Genomic DNA, 13,213 nt, shown 5'->3' on the forward strand with positions numbered 1-13,213 from the left:
GGCGCCGCGCAGCACCCGCTCGGCCCGAGGAGAGGCGGCGGCCGGGCCCCGCCCCGCCGCTCCGAGCCATAGGCCGAGCCGCACGTCCGTCACGCCGCGCCCCGCCCCTAGAAGGGCGGGGGGCGGGCGAGGGGGCGGGAGGCGCCCTGGGGAACTACGAGTCCCGGCGTGCTTTGCGGGGGTGGGAGCGGAGGGAAGCGCGGGGCGCGGCGGTGCGGAGCATGGTGGGAACGCGAGGCTGGGAGGGGGGCGGCGAGGCGCGGCACCTCACCCTCCCCCCGGCTGCCCCCGCGGGGCCAACGAGCCCCATGCAGAGGGACCCCACAGACCCCCAGAAGGGCTCCATGCCCCCCCAGGGACCCCGTGGATCCCCAGAGGGACCCTTTGGACCCCCCGAGGGACCCCATGCCCCCCCAGGGGGACCCCATGGACCCCCAGCGCCTGCTCCGGCTCTGGCGGATCAGGAAGGAGGGTCTGGCCCCACAGCGGGGCTCAGCCCCACGCCGTCTCGCAGCCCCTCTGCCTGCCTGGCCCCCCCAAACCTCTTCTGTGGTCATTTCCAAAGAGCTGTGCGGGCGGAGGTGCGGGAAGGGCGGCCGGTCCCACCCGGGTTGTGACAGCCTGCAGGGGATGGAGCGCGTCCCTGCGGGGTACCGAGCTCAACCCTTACAAGCCTTCAGAGAATCCCCTCCACTCCGTGCCCCTGCTTATTTTCTGGAGCATCCCCCAGATTCCCTTGGGTGGAGCGGGAGGGCGATGGGCTGGATCAGGGCGGGTGGGTCTGGGGGCAGAGGCGGGGGTGCTGGGGCAGGGAGCGGGGGCGGTCGGCTCCCACCTCGCCCCCTCGCCCCATGAGCGTCGCAGTCAGAAGGGGCTCAGGGGCCTGGGAGCTGTCATGGGCTGGGCCAGGAGCTGCAGGCACGGGGATGTTGGGCAGCCCCGTGGCAACCTCTTCTGCCAGGAATCACAGAACCACAGAATCACCAGGGTTGGAAAAGCCCTCCGAGATCATCGGGTCCAACCGTCCCCCTGCCACCAACGTCACCCACTGAACCATGTCCCCAGGCACCACGTCCAGGTAACCTGCTCCAGCTGCGAGGGTTTGGAAACCGCCGCAGAAGTGGGGCAACCTGCAAAATGAGCAGAAGGGGGTAACGACAAACGCATCAGTCCTCAGCCGACTGAGGAGCTCCGGGCACCGAGACCCGAGCACCGTGCACCGGCCTGGGGCTGGCAGCTCTGTGCCTTGCTCCCCAGGGGCAATGTTGGCTCTCCCCGCCCCGGTGTGTCCGTCTGTGTCCGTCTGTCCGGGCTGAGCCTGCTGCCACATCCCACGGCGCTCGCTGCCTTTGTTCAGGGGCTGGCAGGCGGCCGGGAGCCAGCGCTGCGGCAGGGGTGGGGGCGAGCCTGGGGGCCTGGCGGTGGGCACGGATCCAGCCCCGCATGCCCCCGCCTCGGTGGTCCCAGCCCAGCTCCCTCCCCGTGCTGAAGGGCTGGAGCTCATTTGCTGCCTCGGAGCCGTACGATCTCAGCTCCCTTGGGAGGGCTTGTTTTGATGAGGCTTTTGTTAAGATAACCTCCCCGCAGTCACTGAAAATGCATGAGGAAGCGCGGGGCGCTCTGCTGGGAGCCTCGGCCCTGATGTGCTGCGTAAAGCGGCACAAAATCATCCCCCTGCAGCAGGCCCAGACGTCTTCACCCAGCGCTGCCCGGTTTGGGCCATCCCAAACACGGCCCTCAGCAGCTCGGCTGCCCCAGTGCCTGCAAAAGACCCAGGAAAAAGCAGACGTCCTGCAGCAGACGACCCATGAAATAGCTGACTTGATCCGGAGCAGCCGCTGCCAGGCCCGTCCCCGGGGAGCAGGGGCAGGCAGGACTGGGGGGGCTTTGGCTGAAGGCAGGGGCCAGGCTGGGTGAGCGCTGTGGGCAGAGGGGCCCCGTGCAGGATCGATCGTTCAGGAGGGGAGAGAAGTCATTCCCCACATTGCTGCTCCCAGCCCACCCGATCCAAAGGTGCAGGGCGCAGGCGGGAGGAAGAGGCCAGGCAGGAATCTCCTCGAGTTTGCTGCTCTTTTCATTGCCTCTCCACCTCAGTCCTGCCGCTCTTTCCATGGCCAACCCTCGAGTGGAGATTTATGGCTATTGGAGTGCTCCTCACCCCCCTGGTGGGATGGTGGGAAACCAACCAGATGCCACGCTGACGGTAATCCCCGTGGGAGAGGAGACGGCAACCCAGGTGGCTCCGGATGCTCCCAGCAGCACGAGGTCAGGCAGATGCCGCGGGGTGACCCCAGCAGCCGCTTGCTGCTGCAGGAACATGATCGTGGCCGTGCACCCAGCTGGCCGCACCCTGCCCAGCGGGCTGGAACCAACACTGGGTGCCCACGGCACAGCACGCGGCCACCGTGAGCATGGGCACCCTGGGGAGCAGCGTGAGGAGGCTCCTTCCCGATCTGCCAAGGCGCAGCCATCCCGGCCGTGCTGGTGTCTGCCTGCCCCAGACGAGAGCCTGCAAAGGGCAGCGCCCAGGGCTTGTCTGGATGAGGTGGTGCTGGTGGAGCATCACCTTGACCATCTCCCAGGCACCAGCCGCTGCTGCATGCAGGTCAGCATGCAGAAACAAGAGGAAAGAGCTTGATTTTTCTCCCAACATCTTTATCTCAGTGTAATAAAATCCAATTAAGTTCTGATTAAAAGGTTTAATTAACCAAAAAATCCACACCTGTCAGCAGAAAAAAAACACCTCCATCCCTACACTGTCACCCAGCAGCACCTGCAGAACCCCTCTGGTCCCCGCCGCACGTGGACCAGCAGGTACGAGCCCCACGAGCATCGCCGTGCCTTTGCACAAACGGTGCTGGGATGGGCACACAGCAGAGCTGCTTGCTGAGCTGCTGGGCTGGATGGCCGTGCTTTGCATGGTGCCAACAGGGGAATTTTAAAGCAAACGCTGTCTTGCTGCTAGGTGAGCACTTCGCTCCTGCTTAGCACGTGGTAGCTGATGCGAATGCAAACAGAAAATGGGCCGGTGCTGTTTAACCAGCATGAGTCTGCCTCATCATCTCTGATGTTCACAAGCAAACGCACACTTCTAATTAAAGTGCAAATGTTTCAGAACTTTAAAAAATACTTTAAAACGGAAAAGGCTGTAAGTGGAAGGATTGACTACAACAGTTGTGAAGTTCCCATGAACTCCCCCAGTCCCAGATGCTGCTTAAATACTGCTACGGACAGGAGATGCACACGCAGCCTCCCTCCACCCCTGCTGGATGCAGCCCGGGCTCTGGCTCTTCTGCTTCCCCGGGCACACAGCGTGCCCAGCACCGCCGCCGGCTTTCTGTGCCACGGCACCCATTTAGAAACGAAGGGTTTACATCCTGTTGCCTTCAGCATTTGTAATTGCATGCAGCCTCCTCACACGCAGCTTGCTGGGGCAGCAAGCAGGCAGCCAGCGCGTTCTGGGCTTGAGGTCCGTGCCCTGACGTGGACAAGCGCTGGAGGGAGGCTGCCAGCTGCCTCCAGGGCTCACGGGACAGGTTCTCTGAGCAGCTCTTCAGCTGCCAGTGAAAAAAGGCTGGCCAGATGCAAAGGGGATGGAATGGGTGCACTGTTCCCATCTGGGAAGGGAGATCAGCTGCTCACATAGGGATTGGATTGCTCTAAACGTGTTTCTCCTGCACAGTGGAATACAACCTGGAAGATCCTGAATGAGCTGGAAAGCCCGGTGGCCTCATGTCATGCAGATGGATCTGCTGAAATCCAGGCACGTCCCCGCTGTGTTCACCAGCATACTGCCACGGGGCACCCACGGAGAGCCCCAGAGCACCACGCGGAGGCAGCTCCCAGCTCCGTGCAGCCTCACACACCACCAGCCTCGGGGGTTCTGCCCCACGGCCCTCAGGGTGCCCGCTCGGCTCAGCGCGGTGAGCACCAGGGCCAGAAACGCTGCCAAGCAGCAGGGCAGGTGAATGACCGAGCAAGGAGGCCTCGGTGACCAGGCAGGGCTTTGATACTGCCCAAAAGAAGGGATCCCTGAAAGGACTGCTCAGGAACAGAGACAACATAGGACTGCATACCCTTCAAAATCGCTGAAGAGATTTGAGTTATAATGTCTCCTAGCTCAGCGTAACATAACAACAGGACAAGAGGCAATGGGCATGAATTAAAACATACAAAACGGCCTAAACATCAGGAACACTTACTCGTGGTGACTGAGCACTGGCACAGGTTGCACGGGGAGGTTGTGGGGTCTCCTTCTCGGGAGGTGTTCAAATCCATCTGGACACGGTCCTGGGCAACCCGCTGCAGGTGGCCCTGCCTGAGCAGGGGCGCTGGACCAGGTCCACAGCCCCATTCCAACTTCAGCTACCCTGTGATTCATGATGCTGTAATCACCAGGTCTGGGCACAGGGTAAATCCGTAAGGGCTTGAGATAAGGAAGAAGGTGTTGTCGCAGCACTGGGATCAGGCGACACATGGCAGAAGGAAAGCAACTCGTTATCTGCGTGATGACAAACAGGAGATTTGCCTGCTTTAATTTCCCACTATTAAACAGAAGAAAACTGCCTACCCTTGTGGATCCTCTGTGAAATTAGAGCTGCTTGGGCAGGCAGACAGCCTGCCCTGTCCCTAAAGGACAGGAGCTACTCCCATGCTAAGCAAGGTGTTCTCAGAGCTTAAGACCCACACACCTCTGTGCCATGTGTCAGTTTTAATTGTGGAGTTGCACAATGCCAGCGAGGCTGACACAGCTCCTTTGGGTGCAAGAGCCAAGCGGGAGTCACCGTGCCCTGCCCTCCCGCTGGCTTCGGGGATATCTGCGTACTGCCCTGGTCTGCTCCCTGTGGGTTACACGTACGTGCGATGCTCGTTTTCTGTGGGTCTGACGATCTATTTGTATGTGCCAGAAGAAAAAGGCACAGTCTAGCTGCAGGATCAGGGAAGCCTCCCAAAACCATAAACAGAGTCTTGGGTGCAGTGTAATTACCAAGGTTTCCTTTCAGTATCGTCACATGCTATTCTGGTTAGGAAAGGAAAGTATTTCTCAGAGGCAGAGCTTCTATCTAGGATGGAGTTTTACATGCAGTGAGTTACTTTTTCCTTCGCAAAAATCATGCCTATGTAAAGAGGCACATCCAATGTTGTGCCAGCACTGGAAAACAAAAGGCAAAAGAAATAATAATAATAAGGAAATGCAGTATTGTAAAACAGCCTGCAAGATTACAGTCTTTGAATGATGGTTGGCAAAGACTGCTTGCTGCCTGCTCTAAGTTGTGGCACAATAAATTAGTGCCATAACCTTATCAGCAGTCTCTTCCCCAGGGAAACGCCAGCCTGCATTGCTGTAGAAGACGATGCTGATCCCACCTTCTAATTAGAGATGCCATAAGGTCATATGTTCCTGAGCAGGATGTCTGCTAAGTTGTTGTAATGTCTCCGCGCAGAGTCGGAAAAGGGTGGGGGAAGGCTATTTCACATCAGTGACTGGAAAGGAAGAACAGAGACGTGGCAAATATCCAGCAGAAGAAACTCACAGGCTCGGACACCATCACAGGCAAGGAGAACGCCGAGAACCAGAAGCAGCAGGACGGCTCAGGCACCGGTTCTGCCCAATCCTGGAGAATCGCACCCAGCGGGGGCTGTTACTTCCAGCTGGGCTGCTTGAGGTCACAGAAGATTCAGGCTTCAGTTTGTGGAGAAGCTTTCTGTCCCTTTGGTATCTCATCATCCCCGGAGTCAGTACCAGACGCTAGCGAACAGACCCGGTGCTGGGATGTCTGACATGCTTGGCAGGTTCCCAGTAGGAAGGTCACGTTTGCTGTTTTGTGCTGTCCCTGATGCTTTCAGGTCACTTGATCCCAAAGGACAGCCAGGATCAGGACCATCGTGAGCTGTTTTGTCTTACAGAGAAACTTCAAAAGCCAGGCTGTTAGGAACATTATTTCCACAGTACCAAAAATAATGCAGTGTCCCCCAGCAGTTAGTAAACCAAACCATGCAGGCATGGGAGGAAGCAGGGGGAATATCATTGAATTACCCCAATGGAAACACCAGAGGAGTGGCAGGTACGGCTGGCTCTCCAGGACGGTGCCTTAAGCTGAAGTACAAAACATTTCTCAGACCGTTCACCCACTAAGTGGACCACAGCCTGCACCTACTCAAACCTGGAGTGGAAGAAATATGCAGACAACAGAATTCCAAAAGAAGATGCTGTATTTTTACATGAGTTTTAAGCACTGATCGTTAAAGAACAACAAGAATCTCTCCAGTTTCTGCAGCTGGTGATGGCCCATCCAGAGCCAGAGGCGGCAACAGTGGCGGAGGGGCTTTTTGCCACCTGGCCCCTGGACGAAGGAACCCCATCAGCACCTTTTGGTAGCAGTGCCTCTGCAATGCTGCCTTCCCTCACCATGCCCTTAAGAAAGCTGCAAAGACCTCGGCAGCTTCTGTGCTTGCCTGCTAAGGAATGTCTGGACCAAACACTTGCCTACAGAGCTTCATTTTCTTTCCATCAAGCTATGACTGCAGAAGCAGTGGCTGCACTGCCAGAGGCTGTTAGCAGCTACAGACAAACGAAATGTACCTGCCAGGGACGCTGTAAAGCAGCCAACATTCCTGGGGCTGTAATCCTTCTCTCCTGTGCTGTCTCCAGGCACACAGACGAGACATGGGGCTGGGGTAGGAAATTCTTAACCTGCGAGTGGAGGTGCAGACCGCCACAACACACACATCCTCCTTGTCTGTCCTCTGTGCCCTTGGACAAACAGAGCCTTCTGGGGCCAAGGAAAAGAGGAAAGGATCCAGCATGCCACTTAATGCACTTTGGGGAGTGCAAAGCAGCAGCAGGGTGCCGTGACACTACATCCCTGTTTCAGTCAGGGCAAGAGGAGCTCGCAGACCCAGAGTCTGTGTACTTTTGGGTAACGATTGTATAAAACTGTCTGCACAACAGCAAAGTACACAGCGGGACATCACGAGCTTGTGCACAGAAGCACTCTCCCCAAGACAGGGAAGAGAAGACTCACTGGGAAGGGGAACAGATGTCAAAATAAGCATACAGTCAGAACAGGATGCAGAGAAGCCAGTCACTGCTGCACTGCAGAGGTAGCATCCAAAGCAGGAAAATCCTCCTGAGACAAATGTGTCTACAGCTACAGGGAAATAAGTGGCTTTAAATACCTCATCTGAAATCACTTCAAAATCTCTTTGGCCACCAGAAAGTGCAGAAGATGAGGCAGCAAAAGAAGAGGCTCTCATCTGGGCCCTGAGAAACAGGGGGATGTACTGACCCTGCAAGGGAATCCGCACACAATTCCCAGCGCTGCTTGAGCTGCATACCAAGCTGGGCTGCTGCAGTCCTCTGGCAGACACCGCAGCCGGAGCTGGGCTCAGCAAAGCTGTGTTTGCCTTGGACTGCAACTGAGAAAGAAGCCCTGAGCCTTGGCAGGGCCCTGAGCTCTCAGCTACCACAGCTCGCTGCCGTGTCAGCCTGGGCAGGCTGGGGTTTGAGGCTGTGCGCCCTGCACTTCCAGTTCTGGTGTCAGCTCAGGGCTCAGCTCTCCCCAGATTTGCTTTTGAAAAATGTCGATGAGACCATCTGTGTTTCATGTAGGCACAAATGAACCACAGTCTATGTTTCTGGGCCTCCAGTCCCATTGTTTCTGTGCTCACACCTGCTTTGGTGCTGCACTGGGCAGGGGGGAATCCAAGCCCAACCAAAAGGAAAATAATAAATATCCCCTGAAGCTGAATAATCCCACTGTACAATTTTCAGTGTGTGGCTCTAAAAGCTGATCCTCCATGTCCACTTTGATCAGCTGGCTTGAATGCTGAAGCATAAAAGGCCCAGAATACCCTTTGGTAGAATGCACCTCAACAGTGTGACTTTGAACCACCTGAAGGGCTGGTTCATACGACCCTGTGAACTTACATGGAAAGATGTATACAGCATGAAACCATTCGAGAGGTACTTCCTTGATTACGCTAAATGCTGGTTCCGTGAGGCACTGATGGGTTTCACCTTTTGCATGAGAAAAAAAATCATTAGCCCCTGGTGCCAGCAGGCAGACATCTCGGGTAGGATAACGCTGCATTGACAAGAAACAGCCTGCAAACCAAACCAGCTCAAACACAGTGTAGGGGAAGGGGAAAGTTGAAGAACAATGTTTAAAAACACTTGCCTTTAAGAAGTCAGCCCCTCCCACATTAACAAAATTAGTAATTAAAGGGATCCAGCAGCTGTTGGCTCTGAGATACCTTTGGTCCAAAAGCATTAGGAGTCAGTACGTTTTTCTGACCAAGCCTTTCAGTCCTGGTTCTTCTGCTTTGCTTAGTCCTGCTTCTCTCCTTTGTGCTTCCAAGGGTAGATTAGCTCTCCAAGGAACAGCTTCTTGCAGAGGGATGTCCAGGAATCCTTAGGGTAACAGCTGTACGTAGGCAGCCTGTATGTCTGCACCACGCTGCCATACGACAGAGGGTTGATCTATGAGGAGGAGAAAGAGGGACAGCAACAATGAAAACGCGTTGAAGCAGGAGGTGCGGGCAGTTGAGGCAGGCAAGCGTGACTTTGGCATAGCACCGGCCTCTGTTAGAACATCAACACCACTGCTCACAAAATGTCAAACTCCCTCTCTGGCTAGTTACATCTATTTAGCCTTGAACAATGCACTTGAAACATTAACAAATCGAGCTTGGCGAGGAGGATTATTCAAATAATTTCCGAGCATGCAAACATCTGAAGGATTTGAGAGGGCTGCTCAGTTCACAAGGGTGTGGGACTGTCACCTCGTTTAGAGGCTGCGGTGGTTGGGGAGATGGGGGCCTCCCACTGCAGATGCAGTACTCCTCTGGGGATGCACTACGACTCGTAAGGACTATAATGTGTCACTTAAGCCATCTCTTTTACTGGCCTACTACTTCAAGCTGCTAAACCCTCGGCCCACAGCTACACTTTGAGCTGAACCTGGTATCACTTACTCAACACGAGGTGGAATCGTCTTCGAGTAGAACAGTACACAGAGCACACAAAGGGCTGCTCATTACCATTTAAAATTAAGTCTCTTTGGCTGAGTTCATAGTTTTCAATTTGATTTCAATCACCATCCCAAAAACGATCTGCCTGCAGTCCCTACCTACACAAGCTCGTAGCCTCAGGCTGCGGTCACAAAATTGCTGTGTTGGTCTTTTGGAAGATGGGGGAGTCAGATAGGTCTGGTAGCTGGAGAAGGGGCAACAGAGGCACGTGGAAGGACCCTCCTCTAGTGAAAGGGTCCAGTTATGATGGAACAAACCATGCAGATGCGTGAAAGAAGAAAGGGACTATAATTTGTGGTAGAAAATCCAGCCATGAAAAGGATAGAGGCAGCAAAAAGCCACACACAGTCACTACTTGGTCAGAAGCTGAGTATTTCCTTTGCCCACTGAAGAGTGACCAGATTTCTGAGAGTTTGCTTACACCACCAGTTTGCTTCGTGGTGTTCAAGAAGAGGGGAAGGATAAACTAAGAGATGGAGCTCCAGAAGACAGCAATTAAGCAAAGAGTTCACTAGAATTGGTCTCGGAAACCTTTGCCAAGTCTTTATTGTTTCAAAGTACAATGCTGTTGAAGGACAAGGAGAAAATGCTTGTGTCCAGAAGCATCCCTAAGAAGTTTAGGGAAAAAAAAAAGTCATAGCAGCAGCTCACAGAGGCTGAGAGAAGCCAAAGAAGAGCCAGTGGGGTCCAGCTGTAGGACACAGATTCAAACAGACCCACAGAAAGCTGGTTCTGAATGCCATCAAAACGAACATTTGTACCAGAAACCCAAGAGCTGAGCTCATCCCACCTGAGGTATGTGTAACCCAAACTACCGCAGCTCATATTGCAAACACACTCTACAGCCTTATGGCCAAGGACTGACCACAGCAACTACTACATTTATTGGATGACTGACCACAGCATTTATTGCATGACTATAACCGACCCAATCTCATTGTGGTCACAGACAGCTTAAAAAAAAAAGACCAAAGAAACCTTCCCCTGCCCCAAAAAACACACCACCACTATAACCAGTAAAACTTGAGTAACTATTTCTGCTTATTTCATCAACTCTGCACAAAACAGTATGCCTTACGTGAGAACACACTGGAGGAGGACAGGAACTGCTGCTATGTGAGGGAGATGCACAGTGTACCTGCCCCTGGCTATTAGCAATGTGGGCTGGAAGGTTTGGACATGTTTATCCTTGAAAATCATCTCTAGGCAGTGATGATGCCGAGTGGTAGCACTTGCCTACTGAGAAGTAACAAGAAATTTAAGCCCAGTGCAATATATATTTCTGTCTCTCCTATTATAAATGGAAACAAACAACCTAAACAAAAGCAACTGCTTATTAGTGAAGTGGCAATATGAGGTCCTTTCATGCAATTATTGCAGCTCAAATTTATATTATATCCTGATATAATGTGCACCCCTTGTTTCATAACGGAACTGTTCCCTTTTCTTTTCCTCTTTTGCTTAACCCTTTTCTAAGCAACTGCTGTGAAAGATGACACTTCTGGCAGAAGATATACAGATGAATTAAACGCATCGTGCCTCCTCACTGGGCTATCAGTCTGCTGAGCCACGCTGCCAGAAGTTTCTTCTTGTGTACCAAAATGAATGATTTTAAACACAGAATACCGAACTACGTAAGAACTCCTGGAGAAATTAAGTAGCATTTGGGATGGAAATGTCATCCCCCACCCTCTGCCTGCCTATGCCTGGACTTTGCATTCCAGCGACACTACCTTAAAAGTCAAAATAATCACTTGGCTGAACCACAGGCAGAACATGAATGCTCAAAACTGGCATTATTGATTTCTAATCCATTACCAGTGCCCCAGAGGGCAGCTGTGAACGTATCAGTCACCTATAGGTTAAATCATCTGGGGCACAGTTACATGCATATGACCCTCCTGCCATCACGCGTGCTTCTACAGGGCCATCACATGGGGAGGGGACAAAGCCACTGTGCAATATTTGGAAAGGAGCATCACCATGTACCATAGATAAGAATTTTAGCATGTCACTTACAAATAGGCCTTTTAGATTTTCCTCTCAAAAGACCTATCATAAAGTGGTATATTCAGCAGAATTTCTGACATAAGCCCATTTTTCATTTCCACCAGCACAAAGAGAACAAAAAAGTGCCTTTACTGATGCTGTGCTCATTATTATTTGAACAGAAGGCCAAAAGAGACATCCACTAAAGCACTTCCACATCTTGAAATGATGACTTATGCTATATTCTAGATAGCAAAAGGATCTTTCTGCAGTGGTCCAAGGAAAATTCATCATATTCATATGACTCACTGCCTCTGCTCTCTATATGAGGCCTGATATTTTTCCTCTGGAGAAGCCATCTACCTTGGCTCACAAACATGCTGGTGCCAAACTGTCTGCTCAGCTGCTCCTGTGCCTCACCACTGGTGTCCACAGTTTCCTTTTTATGGACTCTTCTGGGCACGGAGAATGATAGATTCTGGTTCTTACACCACTGTCCTACTGGAACTAAGGAAGTGGGAAGACAGCATGCTTTGAAAATGCTAGTTTCGCCCCAGAAGACATCTGCTGAAGGGATTCCCTTTTGAATCACTGCTAAATGATGTGCCAGTTCTGTGCAGATCTGACCTCTGCTGACATAGGGCGAGGACTGGACCGCTGATGGAAAAAGCAAAAGACCTGGGAAGCCATGGTTAATTCCTTCCCACACATTCCACCAGTGTGCAAATGTTTTTTATATCTTCTATACACTTCTCAGACTTTCCTCCTAGGATGCAAAGAGCAAGAAAAGCGATGCTGTGCTACAGCAGCAGTCCTGCAAAGTCAAGAAACAGGAGTTTCACAATCACTCCTGAAAGCATAATGACAACTCCACTGCCACCATCACATCATTTCTTTTCAGAAAAATATTTGCTTTATTTTATCTGGCGACAGAGCGTGGAAATGCAGTGTTACAAAAGTGCAGGTAACCTTTTCCTATACACCTTGCCAGAGTCAACTCAGGAGAAAACAGGAGGCCCTTCCCTCTCTTCTCTCACCCATGCACTCATCCTGACTGCATCACAGAACAGCTATGACTTTTCAACACATCTGGAAAATAAAATCTTTTCCTAGCCCTTTCCTAGCCCTTTAGTCTTTCAATCTGGATGGTTTAGCTGTCTTCTTTTGCTTCTCTCAGTGTTCAGCAAGTATTAGGGTGTAGCTGCATACAGACGGGAAGTGCAGTGATACTAACGTGAAGTTTTAATTACAGAAGTAACAGAGCTTCATGTTTCCCACATTTCATTTCACGTCACACAGGACACTGCATTGTCTCTAAACTGATGAGTCAAGCAGGGTGTTAGAAAGAACAGAAGAAGGCAGCCAAGCATTGCAATGTGAAAAGTATTTCCCTTGTTCTAGCACTTCTCAGCTGAAATATTTTAATTGGGGTCTTCATAAAAGAGAGACCAAGTCATGGGACCAGCTCAGAACCCAAGAAGCGAGAAGGATCTTGGAGTCAGTCCGAGGGGATGCGTACAGCAGAAAGTGTCACTGAGGGCACAAGTGGCTCACCTGCATAAGGAGTCGAAGAGGTTTTCCATCCTGCTGTTCAAGGACTCTGAACTTCACGCCAGCTGAAAAGAACCAGAACAAAGAAACCAAGTCCACGCTGGAGAAAAGCCCATGCTATCTGCTGTTCAGCTCTGTTGGCTGAGCACTGATTTCCTAAAACTGAGTTTTCCACCTTTCTTGATTTGTGAACCCTTACCCATTTTCCACAGGAAACAGAGATTCTCTCTAAAATGGCTTTACGTGTAATGACAAAGGATGTGTTTCTCTTAGCTCCATTAAAACCAGCCTTCTGACTTCCAGGCTTAAAATGCAGCCCTGAAGAAAGCACAAAGCCCAGAAATCAGCCAGCCAGCACTGCTGATGGCAGGGACTGCAGTAATCAGTCTCTGTTCCCAAACCTCCATCAGAATGGGAACTTCATGGTAACAGGAGGCAGAGATCACCTTTAATTTTCACTCATGGGGGATACAGCGCATCTGCAAATCTTTCAGACTAAGGGAGGAAAGTGGCTGGCCTACAGGCATTATAAACATTTCAAAGTAACCACTACCTATTAAAACCAGCATTCGTATGTTTTTAACACACTACTAGGCCCATCTAACCTGACACTTTTATATTCCCTCTTGGACTTGCTACA

At 52.1% G+C, this 13,213-nt stretch overlaps 1 protein-coding gene across 1 annotated transcript in view; it reads right to left on the minus strand.

Moving 5' to 3' along the window:
• Positions 1-6,195: 6,195 nt before the first annotated feature.
• The window catches only part of PIGQ (phosphatidylinositol glycan anchor biosynthesis class Q), a 32,296-nt gene continuing 25,278 nt past the window's right edge, over positions 6,196-13,213 (minus strand). The window contains exons 10-11 of the mRNA XM_035339598.1: positions 12,577-12,638; positions 6,196-8,482 (exon numbers count right to left, since the gene is read on the minus strand). Of these exons, the coding sequence (XP_035195489.1) occupies positions 8,330-8,482; positions 12,577-12,638 (215 nt within the window). The 3' untranslated portion in view covers positions 6,196-8,329. The remainder of the gene's footprint in view (positions 8,483-12,576; positions 12,639-13,213) is intronic.

This window comes from Oxyura jamaicensis, chromosome 14 (assembly GCF_011077185.1).
Source record: "Oxyura jamaicensis isolate SHBP4307 breed ruddy duck chromosome 14, BPBGC_Ojam_1.0, whole genome shotgun sequence".
Lineage (NCBI taxonomy): Eukaryota > Metazoa > Chordata > Aves > Anseriformes > Anatidae > Oxyura > Oxyura jamaicensis.